The sequence below is a fragment of the Ceratotherium simum genome, chromosome 29 (assembly GCF_057802395.1).
Source record: "Ceratotherium simum simum isolate JZ-2026a chromosome 29, ASM5780239v1, whole genome shotgun sequence".
Lineage (NCBI taxonomy): Eukaryota > Metazoa > Chordata > Mammalia > Perissodactyla > Rhinocerotidae > Ceratotherium > Ceratotherium simum.
Genome location: NC_141928.1, coordinates 37,050,566 through 37,071,930, shown reverse-complemented (window position 1 = coordinate 37,071,930; position 21,365 = coordinate 37,050,566). Strand labels below are relative to the sequence as shown.

The 21,365-nt window shown below is 41.9% G+C and overlaps 1 protein-coding gene across 6 annotated transcripts in view; it reads right to left on the bottom strand.

Moving 5' to 3' along the window:
• The window catches only part of MELK (maternal embryonic leucine zipper kinase), an 89,713-nt gene that overhangs the window by 26,692 nt on the left and 41,656 nt on the right, over positions 1–21,365 (bottom strand). For 5 of the 6 annotated variants that reach the window (XM_087419454.1, XM_087419457.1, XM_087419458.1 and 2 more), the window contains 3 exons: positions 7,405–7,473; positions 5,892–5,990; positions 1,313–1,399 (listed from right to left, as the gene is read on the bottom strand). In XM_087419454.1, the coding sequence (XP_087275580.1) occupies positions 1,313–1,399; positions 5,892–5,990; positions 7,405–7,473 (255 nt within the window). The remainder of the gene's footprint in view (positions 1–1,312; positions 1,400–5,891; positions 5,991–7,404; positions 7,474–21,365) is intronic. The other variant, XM_087419459.1, reaches the window with a different exon arrangement.

Genomic DNA, 21,365 nt, shown 5'->3' with positions numbered 1-21,365 from the left:
TGGAAAGGGCAGATGGGGAAGTGTGTTGGGATATAGATAAAACTGGCAAAATGTTAATAACCATTGAAACTGGATGATAAGTACATGGAAGATCATTGGTATTATACTATTCTCTCTACTTTCACAGGTGTTTAAAAATTTCTATAATAAAAATTTTAAAAGAAATTTTATGCATCTGAAATATAGTCTTCTATTAAAGATCATCCCAAAGAAAGTCACGAATTTTTTTTTTTTTTTTTTTGCTGAGGAAGATTAGCCCTGAGCTAACATCTGTGCCCATCTTCCTCTATTTTGCATGTCTGTATGTGGGTCGCTGCCACAGGATGGCTGACGCCCGGGATCCGAACCCGAGACCCCAGGCCACCAAAGCAGAGTGCAACGAACTTAACCACTACACCACGAGGCCAGCCCCAAGTCATGTAATTTTTTTCAGTTGCTTATATGGGAACTTCAAATTTTCATTGTAAAAGAGTAAGGAGCTGACATATCTTGCAGCAATTCCCAATTCTTGCCATTTCTTTTCATTCCATGAAAAAGTAAATCATCACTCTGTTTTCCAGACATATTCCAGAGCCTTTGCTTATTATGTCACTCAAACAATTCCTTTGTATCGCCTCTTCACTGAAAAGAACTGCGGCTTAGCAAAGCTTTGTTTAGTGAAAAAAAATTTGCTTAAGGCCTTTACCTTGCAAGTTAGAAAACAGAAAAAACAAACAGAAATCACAGGTGATGAGAGACACAGTACTGAACCAGGAGCAAACGTGGGTGCAGCCCCTGCCCATCAGGTGAGATTATTCTCAGAGACAGCCGGGAATGCCTCTATCTCTAGGAAAAAACACATTGCCATCTAGAGATTAAGCATCTGAAAGAGCTAAAACAACCCAACACCAGAAATCATGATAATGATTTCATGTATTTGGTTCATAAGCTTGGGGGTGACGTGATACAGGGCTGCTTTTAGGTAAGAAGAAAATGGCTCTGTGTTCACCTTATTCCTACAGCAGCATCCTAGTTTCATGTTCGAGCATTTGAAGTAGTCAAAACCAGAACTCTGCCAATTCTTGGGACTAGTTTGTTCTGTTTCTAAATTTTTTTTTCACTGTAATTTTCTTTAATCAATGTCATTTTTAAAAAGGTCATCTAGCAGACATCAGAAAAGAGTTAGTGGAAATCATACATAAATATAAAATAAGTGCAATATTTACACCCATAATAAAATCATAGTCTGAAAAATGCTATACCATTTTTAATGTACTGATAAAGAACCATAAAACAGACGATAATACTCTCAAATTCATGCTGTATTTCTTACCAATGAAATTAAATCCTCCATTGTTTGCCTGTTGTTTCTGTGACGTACAGCAAGCTCCGTCACACAATCTTCATCAAGGTGAATAAGCTATAAAAGACATTTTATAAACTTTACTAGCAAAAAATTACAAAATCTTCATTGTTTTGAAATTTTTAAATTATCATAATTACCTTGTAAAATCAAACACCAATATGTAAAAACAACATGAGTTTGTCAAACTCTGGGGTAAGAATAAACATTCTCCGTGATTGTTTAAGACATAAGCAGATGACAATCAGCAGTTCAAGAAGATGAGCTCTTCCCAGCCCTTCACATCCCCATCATCATCTGATCAAGTGCTAAAATTCTGCTGTGCAGCCAAGGGGCTCTATCCTCCCCTGTCACAAGACCCGCACTGGCGTTTTCATCAAAGAGCAGTCATCCAGGCACCTCAAGTCAGTGGCTCAGACTTGCAGCATATTGCCCTCAGGTTATGTCTGCGTTTAGCACAACCCGAGGAGCCCTCGTGATGGGGCCGTGGATGCTGCACAATCATCATCACGCTGAAGGTACTGCAAAGCAGTTTGAAAAAGAAGTGGGACGGCCTCTCTACAAACTTTACTTTGCTTAAGGATAGAAATTATCCAAGTATTCGGATGCCCGCATGATGGGACCTCACCAAAGATGGGGCCAGAAGAGGGTTCTCAGAACAAAGTAAGGATCACGGAGAATGAAAAGCAGGAAGGGCCTCACCTGGACCTGGACCAGGAGTTCGGAAAATCACACGGGAAGAGATCATAAGAAGTGTAATTTTAAAGTTATTTTTCCAACATAAGAATTCTCTTCACAATAGCCCCGATAAGTGACGTTTCAGTTTCTGCTGGAAGTCCTCTGCAGAACAGCTGGGAAGGTTAGCTTCTCCCTCCTGCCCCCCAAGGGCTGTCTCCCTGTGATCCCTACCCACCGTGAGTCGGCACAATCTGACAGCCAAGAGGCTTTGGAATTAGACGGACTGTGGTTTTAGTTGTGACATCACTGAACAACCGTGTGACCTCGAGCACTTTACTATACCTCTCTGAGCCTCCGTTTCATCGCCTGTGAAACAGAGATAGCACCTGGCCTGCAATAAATGTAACACACATGGAGCGCCCAGCATGACACCTACACAGAGTGGGCCCTCGAAAAGCGGTGAACTGTTTTCACCAACAGTCATAATTCCATTTCCTCTTTGGTATAACAGCCTTTCAGGAATCTGAATCTTCCTGTTATAGACAACCCGTCCTCTCAAGTTTTCCCTTTTCCAGTTCTTTGAACCACTGTCTTAATGATTAACCCCGCCGACCGCTTTGGCCCTTTCTTTAGTCACAGTCCGGGCTGTCACTGACCCTCAAGGTGAGGTGTTCAGAACCCAACGTAATATGCCAAGAGAGCTTTGCCCAGCACAAGGCAGAGCAATATGACGATCCTCCCTTGTTCCGGACACCACACTTGTAACAACGGGCTCAATCGTTCTGCCATCATGAAAACAGAGGAACAGAACAGACAGTGACCTGCACAGTTGGCTGGTACGAGCACAACCTCATGAGTTACGGAGAATGTGGAGACCACAAGGTTCATACTAACGGTACCGTGCAAGTCTCAAATGCTAAGAATACGTTTTCATCGTGTTGCTTTGACCTTGGCAGCTCCCAGAACTGTGGATTCCCGCTTCAGGAAGGGCTCAATCTGAGCAGCCCGGACACTTGACCACCCAGCTGGGCATCTCCTTGTTGACATCACTGCTCGAGCGAGAAGGGAAAGATTCCGGGGGTTTCCTCCAAGATCTTAAGTTACTCTCCTAAAAAAAAACCTTCCTTCTCTCCCATAGCCTCCTGCTCTGACCTTACCACAAGGTGTGTGTGGGAAAGGAGGGAAGGGTAGGAAGCAGGTGCTATTTTCTTTGCTGGGCTCTTGAACTAGAAAGAATGGAAAGAGGAGGTGGGGATGAGACACCCAAGTCTGAAAAATATGGCTTATCTCAAGCTGGGTTTTCCAAAGAGGCTCAATACTTTGAGTACTCTGAATTCTCAGCCACACAAGGTCAAGTTAAATTCAGTACAAAAATGCATACCAAAAGCTAACCAATGATTTTGGATTATCCGTGCCTACTGCATTTCCTGTTCAGTAGGGCAGAAGATAGAACTGAATATAACTTTCATTTGATACAATACTTGAGCACTAGAGCTATGTGTGAAAAGGATAGAAGATCGTGCACAGAGTTATCGAATAGCATCTATACTTTAAATATCCAAGTAAATCTGAATTACTTTTTATAGTTCACTCTTAATGAAACACGATACTGAGGGAGAAAAGCAAATACTTCGAAAAGCAACAATAATCCCGTACAGCTCTTCTGTGTATAACTCATGTGATCCCGGCACCAGCTCTGTGAGGCAGGCAAGACAGATGAATGACCTAACACATAAAGGCACTCTATAAACGGCAAAACACAACCCAAATATACCTAGGAGACCGACATTAGAACACCCAGATCAGAGCTGAGAAAATGAAGACTCAGAGACATTCATGCGATCTGCCCGAGTCTGGCATTTTTCATTCCTAGCCCAGGTTTCTTCTACCACAATGCCACCTCTCCATGACTCGGCTCCAAGCTATTCCCAAAGAGACCAGACCAACAATGCTTGTCACAAAGGCTACAGCTACGCAGGATACAGGCCCTGAGACTGAACTAGTTGACCCCTCAGATCCATTATATTCTGGAGCCCTTCTGTCTGGTTTCAAATCCTGCCTCTGCACTTACTATTGTTTGACCTCGGGCAAGTTACTTCATGGTTCTGTGTCTCAGGTGCTTCATCTGCAAAATGGGGACAATAAGAGTATCTACCTCAGAGGGTTGGCACGAGGACTAAATGAGTTAAAAACATAAAGCCCACAGAACAGCACTGACTCTTACAGGTACTATCTGAAGGGCTCTATCTGTATTACACTGCAGGATCATATACAGAGGGTCCTTACTATAACAGCACACTGTTCTATTATAGCAAGTATTCCATAAATATTAGCAATTATTATACAGAGATTTAAGGAAAATTATGTACCTCTTTGGAATACTATGCATTTTACTTTATACTGTAACTCAATTTAAAATCATTTTTGTCTTGTTGAAATCAGAGGCTTCCTTCATTTTGGCATCTGTCCCACTGCAGACAGTAGTGTCCCCTATCCTATTAAGAGCATGGCTGGGTGGACATGCAGAGCCCTCCCACACATGGAGAAATGGTGACCCCCAATGGTGGCACACGGGCATTTGCACCGCCCCTCTCTCCACCTCACGAGGGGCACATCACAGCTTCTCTGGCCCTGCTGCTACACTGCTCGGACACCTGCACCGGCCGCTGTTCCTAGGCTCTCAGTGTGGACAGTCGGTAGAATTAAGTTGCGGCTCTACTTGTATTTGCTCAACAGATATTACAGATGTCATGAAGGGCTGACACGACAACAGAAGGGAAATTTCAGGAGCCAGCAGTCACAGGAGAATCAGGAAGGATTTCAGCTCAGGCTATATGGCCAAACAGTGGGCAGACTAGGGAGAAGGGGCTAAATACAAGCATAGTCTATTTTTCCAAGACCAGCTGGCCACTAGGAAGAGTATTTATGTCTATTGGTGTGATTATCACAGAAAGAAAATACTGCCCAGCTGTACCAAGTCTACACTGTGGCATGTCCAAGACACACCTCCGAGCTATTCTGTTGACCCACGCACATACTCCACTCCACTGCAGAAGTTTTAGTGGATTATCAGAGAAAATCCCCAATTATCTGAAAAGGCTATTAAATACTTCTCCTTTAAAATATTAAAATACTTGTCTAACGACCTATCTGTGTGAGGCTGCATTTTCTTCATATGCTTCAATCAAAACAACATATCAAAACAGATTGAATGCAGAAGCAGATGAGTATCCAAGAGTCTTCTATTAAGCCAGACATTAAAGAAATTTGCAAAGATGTAAAACAATGCTACTCATCACCAAACATTTTTTAAATTGTTATTTTTCATAAAAATATTTATTTTTGATAAAATATAATGGGTTTACTACTGTTACCTTTAAGTGAATCCATAAATAAATATTAAGAGCATAGAAAGGTCCTCAGATGTAAAAGTTTGAGAACCACTATAACCTCGTAACTACTCTAGGAAGCAGACAGAACTAGTTTAACCTACTTTTTATAGATGAATAAATAGGTTTGGCAAAGTTAAGTAACTTGCCCATATTCCCAGAGCACTGTTCACAATCTTGATTACACATGAGAAACACCTGGGAGCTTTTAAAACTGTCCATTACTTGCTCTGGAATGGGGCGCAGGCAATTTTTTAAAGGTCCCAGTGATTCTCATGTGCATCCTGGGTTAAGAACCACTGTCCAAGAGATTAACAGGCAAATATATAATTAGGTTACAAGTCTCCCAAACACCAATCTGATGAATAAGTCTACAAAATACATTTTCTTTTATATTTAGACCACATCTTTGTAGGTTCTGAATCCACACAAAGATCACACAAAGTTTAAAAAAACATTCTACTGGATTTCATCTCACTTACAGGAGTCTTGCTTTGCCACTCAACAGGACAGTTGTAATCTTGCATGATCCAGGGATGGCTCAACAAATTTTTCACAGAAATCCGTTTCTTTGGGTCCACCTAGTGGCCATTGAGAAGTAACTAGAGATTAACATTTCAAATAGAGAACATAGAACTCCTTTCCTCCTGAGAACTCAAAATGCATCAGAACAGATGTTAAACTTTATCATCACAAAAATGCTGTCAAAGACCTTAAAATGGCCTTAGAATAAATTCTTTAGAAAAAGCAATAGAGGCAAGAAAACTAGAGCAACCAACACAGGCTTAGAAGAAAAATGTTTAACAAACATGAACTTCATTGGTATGGACATTATTCATGAAGTTCAGTCAATCCATTGTATGATGGAATAGTCTTTTGCTGGAAAACCTATTCACAGGAAATATTCACCAATTTAATATTCGAGCAGCTACAATGCAGGGCATTCATAGTGAATATGCAATCTCTACCTCTGATGAGCTTACAATCGCAGAGAACAAGTTGAAAAGCACACCCTTCTTTTCCATTTGTAATTTTCAAATGTGAGCAGAGGAAAATTAATCAACAGAGATTAAGTTTTTTTGGAGTTGAGAAGAAAGGCTGAGGTGTTTTCAATCTCATATGGAGATGTGGTGGTCTGGCCCTACTTAATCAAGGTGGGTGAGCCTGAGGTAAACTCTGAATTAAAAGTGGAGATGGCTTAATAGATGGGAAAACTGGGAGATATTCTGAATACATATTAATGAAAAAATATTGCACTAATAAGGTACTCATGTGTTCAAAGTGTTTCCTGTTAATCTCATTTTATCCTCGTCACACCCCACAACTGGAGGCCAGGCTCAGAATCCCCACTTTATGGATCAGGACTAGGTCAGGTGGCGTGCCTACTGATTGGCAGGGCAGACATCGAGACTTGAGCATTCCTGTCTTTCACCCTCAGAGGCCATTCACTAAATCGGCGGTTCTCAAAGCGTGTCCCAGCAGCATCAGTGTCGTCTGGGAGCTTGTCAGAAATGCAGATTCTTGGCCCCCCCCAGATCTACTGAATCAGAAACCCTCTGGGTGGTACCCAGCAGTCTGTGTTTTAACAAGCCCGTGTGGTGATTGTGAGACATGCTACAGTTGTGAACCACTGCACTAGATCACGGCGCCCTCTCAGCTGTACATCAGCTTATTCAAGCATTTATTCAGTATCTACCGTGTATCTAACGTACGAGAGTGAGAGCGAGAAATGGTTAGAGAAAACAGACAGTGCTCAAAAAAGGACGAAAAACCTCATCAGCAAAGACATATGGCAGAGGTCTAAAACAAACTCATTTGCGACATAATGAAGACAGCGTCTTGCAGAGGACGTCTGCACGGCAGACACAGTAAATGGAATTCCGAGGCTAATAGATAAACGGTCTGTCCTCCAAATGCAGCAGCACCACAGACGCCTTCAAGTTGGATCAAACAATTGCAATAGACTTCTATTTAAAAATAAATAACAAAGTTTACCTGTAGCATTTGTTGAAGAAGCAGAGTGCTACTGGGAGAGAGCCACTTAGGAACCTCATATTTCCCTCTCTAGAAAAAAGAAAAACATTTAAGAGATTTAGGTTCAACGAGCCTTGACACAAATTTCTAAGGTAACAAGATGCTGGAGGTTTACTTCCAAGCTTGAAGACTTCACCCAACTATAAGATTTGGTAAACACTATTAATAACATAAGAAATCCATTTCTTGCCTTAAAGAAGAAAATCCAGTAAATTAAATACTATTGTCACCTCTAAATTAGCCACATATCAGAGAAGGACTAGAGCACAGAGCATGTAACAGTGGGAAACGCACACGTGCTAGGGCTTTGGGGTCTGCACTATGAGTAAATGGACAGCAGGTACAGTGTCGTCCCTTTTTGTATCACGGAAGCAAAGTTTAGTTTATAATCTCAGAGCAATTATCAGTTGACAAAATGAAGCAGCAGAAAAGCACATTTGGTGGCAGCACACGGGCTGTGGTTAAAAACAGGTCACGTATCATCCACAAGGCAGAATTCACAATCATTGAGGGAAACTGAAGAGAGCCACCCTCTAAGGCAAGTGCCTCTTTGGGGAATGGAAGAGACTCAGGAGACACATGTTTACAACCCGGTACACTCAGAAATTACAGTCACCAAGTCATCAACCGAAAACAAGACCAGCGGCCCGTTAAACACTAATCCGTGACAGAATACCTCTGCATGACCCCCCACAATTCAGAGGAAAGGACCCCCACAATTCAGAGGAAAGGATACAATCATTTCCCCTAGCAGAGAACAAACTGTTTAATGATGTTAGGGTAACAGGGTAACTATTTATGAAAAATTAAAATTGAACTGTAATTCACAGTCTACATCAAAATTAATTCCACCCAGATTAAAGAGTTAAACGCAAATACAAAACTATGAAAGTCCTTAAAGAAAACATGGGTGGTTAGAATCTTTTCAGACAGGACAGCAAAACCAAAAACTGTAAAGACTAACAGATGACAAAAGAAAAAGTTGCATTTCTGTACAGCAAAACACTGCTAAGAAAGTAAATTAACAGCAAATTGAAGACAAAAACCTTTTCCACCTAAATGACAAAAGATGAATACGCCTCCTCACATAAAAAGCTCTCACAAAGTGTTAAGACTTCACCACCACCAAACCTGTTCTTCCCGCATTTCCCCATCTCAGCCGCACTACCAGCTGCTCAGGCCAAAACCTTGGAGTTGCCTTTAGCTCCTCCCTCTCACGCTTCACATCCCATCCATCAGCAAGACCTACTGGTTCTGGGTTCAAAGTATATCCAGAACCCCCTGTCACTCCCCCCAGCACATCACCAGCCTCTCTCATCTGGCATCCTGCAAGGGGCTCCTGACGTCCTCCAGGGTCCACACTGTCCCCCAGCCTGGTCTCCACTCACCACCACTGTTCTTTTAAAACACTGGGTCAGGTCACATCACTTCTCTACTCAGAACTCTCCAATGGCTCCCCATCTGGCTCAGAACGAAATCCGGGTTCCTTAATCTGGCTCTAAGGCCCTGCACGGTCTGTATCCCCACATCCACCCCATCCTTGCTACCTCTCAAGCTCACCTCCTAACTCCCCCTCATTCACCAAACTACGGTCACAGGTCAAACACATGCCCACCTCAGGGCCTTTGCACTCTTTGTTCCCTTTGCCTATGGCGCTTTCCCGCAATACCAGCAGAGCCTGCGCCTTATTCGTCCTCAGGTCTCCACTTAAACACACTGGTGCAGTGAGGCCTCCCCTCACCACCTCATCATTCTCCCCCTCCCTTTCATGCCTACTTTTCTTTACATTCCTTATCCCCACTTGTCATATTCCACATTTCTTTATTTTCTGCCTCATTACATTAGACTGTAAGCTCCCCAATCACGGCGATTTTGTCTGTGCTATTCACCTAGAACAGTGTCTGGCCCTAGCATAGAAAAGGCGCTCAATTAAGATTTGTTTAATAAGTGAAGGAATGGATAAAAAACATACATTCCAAAAGAAAATGGGCAAAGAACATTCACAGGTAATTCCTAAAACAAGAACTTTTAAATGGCCAATAAATATGAAAATATGTTCAACTAATCTAGCAATAAAAGTAATAAATTTAAACAAAAATATGATACCATCTGCTGTCTATCAAACTGACAAACTTAAAAAAACACAACCCAGTGTTAGTAAGAGTTCAGGGACAGGAGTGCTTATATACACACCTAGAGAGTGTAAACTTTTCTGAAGAGTAATATGGAAATATGTATTAAAAGCATTCAAAGTTGCATATCCTTGACCCGGCAAGTTCACTTCTAGCAATTTATCCTAAGCAAATAATTTGGCATAAAAAATTGATGAACAGTAACATTAATCACAGAATTGTTTATGATAACTTTGGGAACTAAGGAACATAGTCTGATGGCAAACTCCAGAGGGTTCCCACAACTAATGAAGACAAAATTAACTGAACAGGGATCCAGGGTTAGAAACATCAAATAGGTCCAGGGAGACAAGGGGAAGCACACACACAGAAGCCAAGAGTAAGTGAATGAGGCTGGAAGGGTGGAGGCAGGGAGGTGGGCAAGCCATTGAAGGGTACCACCACTGGGGTTCTCTGCTCTTACAAACCGTCTAGGACATAACTCTTACAGAAATCAGTCCAGCTTACAGGTGAGGGGAGAAACAGACAGGTATGGGTCACTCCCAGTCCTAGGACTACATGACAGGCTGGATTCTGATTACGTTAAAGAAATAATCAAAGTTCCAAAGTGTTATCAAGCAATGAATTTAAAAAGAAAAGGTGCTGACGTCTAAACAACTGAATCTCTGACTCAGCCTCCTTGATGAGGGCAGACAGGCTGACCTACAAAGCGTTTCCTAGGAAGGCCGAGAGCTTTCATGTTACAGGTGACACTCAATCTCGTTGACTTTTTCATCCTCCTTTATCTCGAGCACTCGCTATTACCCAGAGAGCCCACTCCCACGTACACCTTGCCAGGGCACCTCAACACTCGCCAGTGTCAGAAACTGACCAAGTTTGCTTCTGAATTATGATGATGAAGCCTCGAATTCCCTTCTCCTTACTGTCCCTCATCCACGGCCAACGGAACCCCAAGCTGAAGGCTCAGTGCTGCCTGGGCTCCAGGCCTTATCCCGAGGAAGGGGGGCTGTTTAGACGCTTCAGCCAGCTCCCTGGGACTCAGCAGTAAGTCACAGTTGCTGCGGGACTGGCCCGGCCTAGTTGGCCCCACTCTCCTATCTGAGCTCTTCCTTATTCCTGAGACCAAGGCCTCTCACGACGCAAATCCTGGGTACCTGACTGGCTCTCTTTCTTGGCAAACTGACCATCTGCCTGATCCTCAAACATTTCAGCTTCCTCTTGCCAGGGTCCCATAGGAAGTGGAGACCAGCCTGGGCTAAGGACTCTCCCACCTGCTTACACTGATCAAATGGGCGTGACCTCCTGCATCTCCAATCACAGCGTGCCCGTGGAGCGTCCTCTGTCATGCTTCACTCACTAGGCAGAACCCCACGTGCTCCAGTGGGTCCTCCCTCACGCTGAGTGTATGCGAGCCATTTGCTGCTTACTCTGAGTGTCGTCTGCATTGGGTTGAATAGTGTCCCTCCCAAATTCATGTCTACCCAGAACCTGTGGACGCATCCTTATTTGAAAATCAGGCCTTTTGCAGATGTCATCAAGTTAAGATGAGATCATACTGGGTTAGGATGGGCCCTAAATTCAATACGACTAGTGTTCTCACAAGAGAGAAATTTAGACACGAGGACACACACAGGGGAGAAGGCCACGTGAAGACAGAGGCAGAGACTGGAGCGACACAGCTACAATCCAAGGATTGCCAGCAAACACCAGAAGCCAGGAAGAGGGAAAGAAGGACCCTCCCCTAGAGCCTTCAGAGAGAGCAGGGCCCTGCTCTAGGGATCCAGATTTGGGACTTCTAGCCTCCAGAACTGCGAGGGAATAAATATATGCTGTTTTAAGCCGCCACCTTGTAGTATTTTGAGATAGTAACCGTAGGAAACTAATACACCCTCTATAAAGGTTTAACTTCCTCACATGACCTCTCTCCTATCAGCACCTGCCCACCCCCAGGATAAGTCTGGTTCCAGGTTCTAGTCCTTTCTGGTCTGCTCCAACACACAGATAACAGGCCCATAACCAGATCTATGATAATAGAAGAAATGTTACGCCTTTAAATCCAGAAACTACCATCTAAAACAAAAGTACTCTTAACTAAAAGTAGCAGAATTCTATAGAAACCAGATGTAAAAACAAATATTCAGACCAAAGCACTGCATAAGAAGCCTCCACCAAGACTGACTGCAAGTTCCTCTTTGCCTCTTTTTATCACCCTTTATCCTCCCACCTTGAGTTCATAAAGCATCTTTTAATAGATCCCCGTGCCGTGCTGTAAGCTAGCCCCACGCAGGCAACCCCGTCCAGACAGAGGCAGAGAGAACAAGTGAATGAGCAGTGTAGTGCCTGACACATGGGAGACACCAATGCACTAGAGTCGCACATTATGTCTGAATCCCAGTTCTGTCTCTCATTAGCACCTTGGACTTCTACAAGTTACTAGTCTCTCTGACCTGTCTCCTAAGAGAGTAGGCTCTGGAGACAAATTGCCCAGATTCAAATCCAGGATCTACCACCTACTAGCTGTGTAGATGAGCTATTTAACCTTGCTGTGCCTCAGTTTCCTCAATTGTAAAATGAAGAATAAGGGGCCAGCCCAGTGGCGCAAGCGGTTAAGTGCGCGCGCTCCGCTGCGGCGGCCTGGGGTTCGCAGGTTCGGATCCCGGGCGTGCACTGACGTACCGCTTGTCAAGTCATGCTGTGGTGGCATCATATAAAGTAGAGGAAGATGAGCATGGATGTTAGCCCAGGGCCAATCTTCCTCAGCAAAAAGAGGAGGATTGGCAGATGTTAGCTCAGGGCTGATCTTCCTCACAAAAAAAAAAAAAAGAAGAAGAATAGTACCTACTCCATAAATTGTTGCTGGATTCAATGATCTAACACATATAAAGCACCTAGCACAGGGCCAGGCACACAGTAAGAACTCAATGTACGTTAGTTTCTACTACTACTGCTGCCTCCAGTCCCACCACCGTTACTGCTACTACTATAGTTACTATCTGTAAAACAAGTAATGCCACTTACAGGTTTATATAAGGAATAGAAGAGAATGTATGTGAAAGCACTCAGCACAAAGCCTTGCACGTAAGAGACCATCTGAAATAAATAGGAGAGGGAGACAGGGATACTCAAGAAGGTAGTGGACCAAGATGGGCATGCTGGCCAATAGCCTGCATGCCAGAGTGCTAAATACTCAGCATTGTACGAAAGGCTGAGTCATTCTGAGGAACGCCACGTGCCCTCCCAGGCGGCTCTGCCCCCTTGCAGCTGCCTCAGGGTCTCAGGATTGCCTGGTAAGGAACACATCACCTAGTCAGGTCCTGCTCACATCACCCACCAGCTCTCCCTGTGTGGACAGAGGAGCTCTGCAGAGTACCATCCACGAACAAGTCATGAGACCTGTGACCCGTCACCACAACCTGACACTCTCAGCCTCATTCTCTGCACTGAAACACTGGCAGAAACAAAGTCCAGAGCTGAGTTCTGCTGCCGGGCCTGCTCCAACCTGTTATTTGTACGTGTAGTTTAAAACACCTGTACCTATATTTTATCCTGTGCAGTAGGCAGGGATTATTAACCACATTACACAGATGAGAAAACTCTGTCTCAGCCAGAGAAATCAAGTCCAATATTATATGGCACTGGTTCTCAGCCAGGGGTGAATTTGTCCCCAGGGGACATCTGGCAGTGTCTGGACACAATTTTGATCGTCATGACTTGGGGGCTACTACTGGCATCTAGTGGGTAAAAGCCAGAGATGCTGCTAAACACCCTACAATGCACAGAACAGCCCCCACAACAAAGAATCATCTAGTCCAAAATGTCAGTAGTGCCAAAGTTGAGACACATTGCTGTAGAGCAAAAAAGGGTAGATTTAGGACCAGGAGAGAGACACAGAACTTTTTCTGTTGTGTTGTGCTGGAAGGTCTAAGCAAGCCTAGAAGGAGACAGGCAGAAAGGCTCCTTATGTCAGTATTGAAGGTACACATCTAAGGATCAGACAGAAAAGACCTTGAGAGGAACAAATCTGCTGGGGAAGAGGCCTTGTGTCAACCAGGGCTGTACCCCTTAACCCTGGTTTCTCATCAGTCTTTGGAGCATTCTTGTTTATTTAAGGGATGATTACCTTGCAAAAAAGAGCAAAAAACAGATAATAGAGGGCGAAACAAAGTGGGAGGGGAAAGATTTGTGGGCTAATAAGCAAGATAATCCTGGGAATTCTAGTGGGCTTGAAATAGTTTGTTTTTCACATGGTGCTAAGAAAGGCAGGCGATCTCTCAACACATAATCATAGCACTGGAGTCAAGTCTATAATTGTGAAATATAACCTCATAGATAATTTGCTCATTTTCTTTAAAATTATAAATTATACTTGTTAGAAAGCAATTTTACTTTCAAGATACTCAACTTTCATTTACTAAATTATTTATACTTCCCTAATATTTATGGTACCCAGAACTGCAGTATAGTCATGCTTGTCGTTGAATGCAGTGATGGCTAATGAATATAGTTGACATTAATAAGATTAATACTCAATCTATTAGTAATCACGCTGGAAATTGCAGTAGAGCATTTTGGTTAAAATAGTTAACAAATGCAAAAGATAACAAAGTCTGCCTCTTAAACAAGAGTTACATACAGTGTGTCAAATATTGCTCGTTTTGCAATCAAACCAAGAACTGAGGGAAGTGTTATTCCCAAGTGAGGAATTTTAGAACATTCCAGGCAAAGATACATACTGCATGCACGTGATAGGACACCTTAATTAGATTCAACCAGCAGACGGTATTACACTGCGACTCGGAACAACAGTTCTGAGCCAAGATTACAATAAATTTCAAAATCTATAATGTGTGAAATTAAATTCCACAATAATGCATAAAAGTCCTAATTTGAATCAATTTTCAACTCACAAATACATGAAAAACTAAAAAATGAAATTCAGAGTAGGAGAAACAAAGAATATACAGTATTAGTAAATAATATTAATTAGGAAGACTAAATCTCTACTGAACAAGAATTAGACATTTTCTACCTATTCATTTCACTGTAGAAATATTTGATTTACCAAAAATATCAAAACTTGTATCTAACATCTACTATTAGAATAATACTAACACTTTTATATTATCTTAAGGTAATTCCCCTCTCCCAAAGGATTAATCCAAGATCCACTAGTGCCCTCAAACAAATAAATAAAAGTAGAGAACACTGAAGTTTGTATGTTGGTACATTCACCTTGTATTGGTAGAACAACACATTAATAATTAAGAGCATTAATTCCATGGCTGCCAAATGAACGTGAACTTGCATTAACAGCAAACAAAGGCAAATAAACAGCACAGAAGTTTAGGTCCAAATAGGTTAAAAAAAACAAACAAACAGTAAAGCTTACAGTTAAGTCAGTAAATGAGGAACACCATTGATATAATGTAGGTCAATTTCAGTAGGGTATTAGCAGTCACTTACTTTATCTTTGCGGATAAGACCACAAAATCCTGGATAAGTGTATCTGATACAGACTAAAAACCAATACCCAGAACACTCAGGGGTGGTCCTGTTCTATCCAGTTTTTTAATCAACAACTTGGATAAGATATTTAAGAAATGTGCAAAATGGCACAATGCTGGCAAGGAGAGCTGATGTTACATGAGATGAGAATCAAGATTCAAAATTTCAACAGATGAGAATGCTAGGCTAAAACAAAAACAAGGAAAACTGAACATGAATAAATAGAAGTCAGGGAACTTGTAGCTACACGGAGCTGGAACGGACCTAGGGAATCACTGATTACAGCAAGGCTCTAACACTACTGGTGAAGGAAAGGAGGACCAGTAAGTTGCCCTACCAGAGGCGACACCTAAGGCGAGTAGAAAAGGGGATGCATAATACCTCATATGAATTAGGAGAACTAACTCGTAGCCTTGGTAAATCTAACAAGTTGGGACATCTAGGAATATTCCCAAGTTAATGGACACAAAAAGAAGTTGGGATGGGGTTCACTTTCCCCTCTAGGAGTCTATGATTCTAGCATCTACAGAGTGGAAAAACAATATTTCACGGGAATGAGAATGGGCTCTGAGCTTGACTACCTGAGTTCAAATCCCAGCTCTGCCACTTACTAGCTGTAAGACTCTGGGTAAGTTATTTAAGGCCTCTGCACCTTAGTTTCATCACCTATAAGAGAGACAATCATAGCAACTACCTCATTTAGAGTAGAGAATGTTAATAAGGAAAGCTCACGAATGTTAAGTATTACTTTTTTTTTTTTTGTGAGGAGATCAGCCCTGTGCTAACATCCGCCAATCCTCCTCCTTTTTTGCTGAGGAAGACGGCCCTGGGCTAACATCTGTGCCCATCTTCCTCCACTTTATATGGGACGCCGCCACAGCATGGCTTGCCAAGCAGTGCGTCGGTGCGCGCCCGGGGTCCAAACCAGCGAACCCCGGGCCACCGCAGCGGAGCGCGCGCACTTAACCGCTTGCGCCACCGGGCCGGCCCCAAGTATTACTTTTGTTACAACAGAGTAAGAATAAACACGCCAGTAAACATTTATTTTTTACGCGTAACTATGTGCAAGGGTCAGGAAATTACGAAACATATATACCTCAGAATAGTCTATCTCCTTGGAGAAAAAAAAAGGGAGTGGAGAGAAAAAGCAAAAAAATTGAACAACAAAAAGACTGATGCAAATGCTCCAGGCAGAAGAAACTTCAGCACAACTCAAATAAATACAGAATCTATTTCTGCACACCTACAGACGGACTCAGACCTGGCCTGCAGAAGGCACCTCCCCCACTTTCCACATAAGTTTTAGCGGTTCAAAACTCACACAAAACTTTATCATTCTACTTTTTAAAAAATTATTACCAGCAAACCAAATTCAATACCATATTAAAAGAATTATACATCGTGACCAAGTGGGATTTATTCCTGGAATGCAAGGATTGTTCAACATACACGAATCAATAGATGTGATACACCACATTAAAAGAAAGAAGGAAAAAAAAAACGATCATGTCAATTGATGCAGAAAAAACATTTGACAAAATTCAACCCTTTCATGATAAAAGCACTAAACAAACTAGGAATAGGAGCAACCTACCAACATAATTTTTAAAAAGCCATATATGAAAAAGCCATAGCCAACATCATACTCAATGGTGAAAGACTGAAAGCTTTTCCTCTAAAATCAAGAACACGACAAGGATGCCCAATTTCACCATTTTTTTGAAATAGTAATGGAAGTCCTAGCCAGAGCAATTAGGCAAGAAAGAAAATCTTTACATCATTCAAAATTTAAGATGGACAAAAGAGCATAGAGTAACAAGTCTCACTTCCATCCTTCTCTCCCTATTTTCCTCCCCAGAAGAAAGAGCAACTACAAACTCCTTGTATTTCCTTCATATGTGACTAAATAATATAAATATACCTCCCTCTCCTTTATTTCTTACAAAAATGACAGTATACTATATGTACTGTTTTACACCTTGCTTTTTCCCTTAAGAATATGTCTTAGGTATCATTTCATATCAGTATTTAAAGAGCTTCTTCATTCGTTTTTATGGCTGTAGAGTATTCTATCATAAGGATGTAGAAGAGTGACATCAGCATCATGGTAGAGTGAGTTGCTCCCTTCATCTCTCCTGTCTAAGTTACAATCAGTAGGACATCCACAGACCAACAAAGGATCCTCTGCAGAGCACACCAGAACGCCTCAGAGATCCATGCATCTATACACCTGAAGGTGGGTGGACGGGACCTCACGGACGCGGTGGAAGCAGGGGAGTAGCGGCAGTAGCTATCGAGACTGGAGGCTCCAGGAATGGTGGCAGCACCTGTGACCAGAAGCTCCAGGAACTGTGCAGTGGCAGTGGCGCCTGCAACCTGAGACTCCAGGAAACGCTGCAGCACCCAAGACCAGAGAATCCATGAACCATGGTGGCAGCACCTGCGACAGGAAACTCCAGGAACTGTGGAAGCATGCACCAGCCCCTTCTCCCCCAGCAGGAACAGTGATGCCCACAGCACGAGGCTCCAGGAACTGCAGCAGCGCCCATGACCCAGGTACCCCTGCCCCTTGTGGTGGTGGTGCCCACAACCCCAGCCCACCCGGCAATGACAGTGACACCTGTGAATCCCATGCCGCTGGCAGTGGCAGTGCAAGCACCCCCAGAAAACCCAGAAGCAGCAGCAGAGGTGGTGAACGCAGCAGCAGCCCCCCAGCCACAGCAGCACCCAAGGCCACAGAGAGCCCAGTAACAGTGACAGTGAAGCCCACAACCCTGGTCTCCCCCAGCTGCAGTGGTGTCTGCAACTCTCGCCCCCACCTGCGGCAATGCACCTGAAGACCCAACAAACCCAGACATGGTGGAGGCACCCAGGACTCCAGCTCCCACTCCACCTCTCCCCCTCCCCCCACCATGGTGGGGGAACTCATGACCCAGGCAACCCCAGAAACAGTAGAGATACTCGCTAGCCCTGTGACCCTGGTGGCGACACCCACAACTGCAGCAACACCATAAGCAGCAAGGCACCAGCAGGCTCGAAGTCACAAGCAGCACGATGAGGACACTGAGGACATCTCGGGGAGAGGCAGTGGAGGGCGGAAAGCACTCGTTCTCAGAAAAAAACAGAAGCAGCTCCGAATCAAAGTAAATAAAGTCTTACCTCAACAACAAAGGTGTTTACTACTACAATAGTGTCAGCAGAGGAACAATTCATCAAGCACCATGAAAAATTACAGTAGCACAGTATCACAAAAAGAAAACGACAGTTCTCCAGAAACCAAACTTGAAGTCATGGAAGATTGTGATCTGACTGATGAAGAATTCAAAATAGCTGTAATGAAGAAACTCAGTGAGCTACAAGAAAACTCAGAACAATAGTTCAATGAGTCAGGAATAAAATTAAAGAGCAGAAGGAGTACTTCACCAGAGAGACTGAAACCCTAAAAAACAACAAAACAGAAATGCTGGAGCTGAAGAACTCAATCAATGAGATGAAGAATAAAGTAGAAAACATTGGAAATAGAGCAGACCACCTGGAAGAGAGAATTAGGGAGATACAAATCTAGAAATGATTCAGCTGGAAAACGAGAGAGAACTATGATTTTTAAAAAGTGGAAAAACCTATGAGAAATGTCCAATTCAATTAGGAAAAGCAACATAAGGATAATGGGTATCCCAGAAGGAGAACAGAGGTAGAAGTGAGCAGAGAGACTATTTAAATAAATAATAGCTGAGAATTCCAAAACCTGGGGAATGAACTGGATATACAACTACATGAAACTACTAGAGTATCTAATTATCTCAACACAAAAAGATCTCCAAGGCACATTATAATAAAACTGTCAGAAGTCAATGACAAAGAAAGCACATTAAGAGCAGCCAGAGAGAGGAAAAAAAACCTACCTACAAAGAAACCCCTATTAGGGTATCACCAGATTTCTCAGCAGAAACTCTGTAGGCCAGGAGAGAGTGGAATGATATAATCAAGATATTGAAAGATAAAAACTGTCAGCCAAGAATACTCTATCCAGCAGAGTTATCTTTCAAATATGAAGGAGAAATAAAGGCTTTCCCAGACAAACAAAAGCTGAGAGAGTTCACTGCCACTAGACCTCCTTACAAGAAATCTTGAAAAGAGCTCTCCTACTTGAAACAAAAAGGCAAAGGTATACAAGCTTTGAGCAAGGTGATAAATAGACAGACAGAATCAGAAAATTGCAACTCGATATCAGAATAGGTTAGTAAACACTTAATTATAACATAAAGGTTAAAGGGAAAGAAAGCATTAAAAATAACTATAACCACTTCAATTTGGTAATGAACTCACAATACAAAAAGGAATAATTTGTGACAACAAGACTACAGAAGGGGAAGAGGAAAAGGATGAAACCTGCATAGGCAAATGAAGATAAGATGTTATCAGCAGAAAAACGACTATCTCATCTATAACATCTTTTATACAAACCTCAGGGTAACTACAAAACAAAAATTCAGAGTAGATTCATAAAACATAAAAAAAGAGGCAACTGAGAAACACATCACAGAAAATCACCAAACTAAAATGGCAGGCAGAAACATAAAGACAAAGAAACAATGGAAATATAAAGCAACCAGAAAACAAAAGATAAATTGGCAGTATTAAGTCCTCATATATCAATAATCACCCTAAATGTAAATGGAATAAATTCACCAATCAAAAGACACAGAGTGACTGGATGAATTAAAAAACAAGACCCAACATATGCTGCCTCCAGGAGACCCATCTCAGCTCTGAAGACAAACATAAGCTCAGAGTGAAGGAATGGAAGATGATACTCCAAGCAAACGGAAATAGAAAGCGGGTGTAGCCATACTTATATCAGACAATATAGATTTCAAGCCAAAAAAGATAATAAGTGACAAAGATGGACATTATACAATGATAAAGGGGAGACTCTACCAAGAAGACACAATGTTTGTTAATATATATGCACCTAACATGGGAGCACCAAAGTATTTAAAGCAACCATTAACAGACCTAAAGGGAGAAACTGACAGCAACATAATAGCAGGCGACGTTAATACCTCACTTACGTCAATGGATAGATCATCCAGATAGAAAGTCAACAAGGAGACAGTGGCCTTAAATGAAACATTACACCAGATGGACTTAATAGATATATATAGAGCATTCCATCCAAAAGTAGCAGAATACACATTCTTTTCAAGTGCACATGGAACAATCTCAAAGATAGAGCATATGTTGGAAAACAAAACAAATCTCAATAAACTTAAGAAGATTGAAATCATATCAAGCATCTTTTCTGACCACAATGGTATGAAACTAGAAATCAACTACAAGAAAAACGCTGGAAAAGTCACAAATACGTGGAGACTAAACAATATGCTACTAAACAACTATTGGATCAATGAAGAAATCAAAGGAGAAATCAACAAATACCTGGGGACAAATGAAAATGAAAACACAATATACAAAATCTATGAGATGTAGCAAAAGCAGTACCAAGAAGGAAGTATATAGCAATACAAGCCTACCTCAAGAAACAAGAAAAACCTCAAATAAACAACCTAACACTACATCTAAAAGAACTAGAAAAAGAAGAACAAATGAAGCCCAAAGTCAGTAGAAGGAAGGAAATAAAAATCAGAGTGAAGATAAACAAAATAGAGACTAAAAAGACAATAGAAAAGATCACTAAAACTAAGAGCTGGTTCTTTGAAAAAATAAACAAAATGGAAAAACCTTTAGCTAGGCTCACTAAAACAAAGAAAGAGAAGGCTCAAACGAATAAAATCAGAAATGAAAGAGAAGAAATGACAATGGGTACCACAGAAATACAAAGGATTATAACAGAATATTACAAAAAACTATATGCCAACAATTTGGATAACCTAGAAGAAATGGAGAATTCTTAGAATTACACAACCTCTCAATATTGAATCAAGAAGAAACAGAGAATCTCAATAGACCAATTACTAGTAAAGAGATAGAAAGAGTAATCAAAAACCTCCCAAAAAACAAAAGTCCAGGACCAGGCAGCTTCTCCAAGGAAGTCTACCAAACATTCAAAGAAGATTCAATACCTATCTTTCTCAAACTCTTTCAAAAAACTGAAGAGGAAGAGATGCTTCCTAACTCATTTTACGAGGCCAACATTACCCTGATACCAAAACACACAAGGACAACACAGAGAAGGAAAATTACAGGCTAATATCACTGATGAACACAGATGCAAAAATCCTCAACAAAATATTAGCAAATAAAATACAACAATACATTAAGATG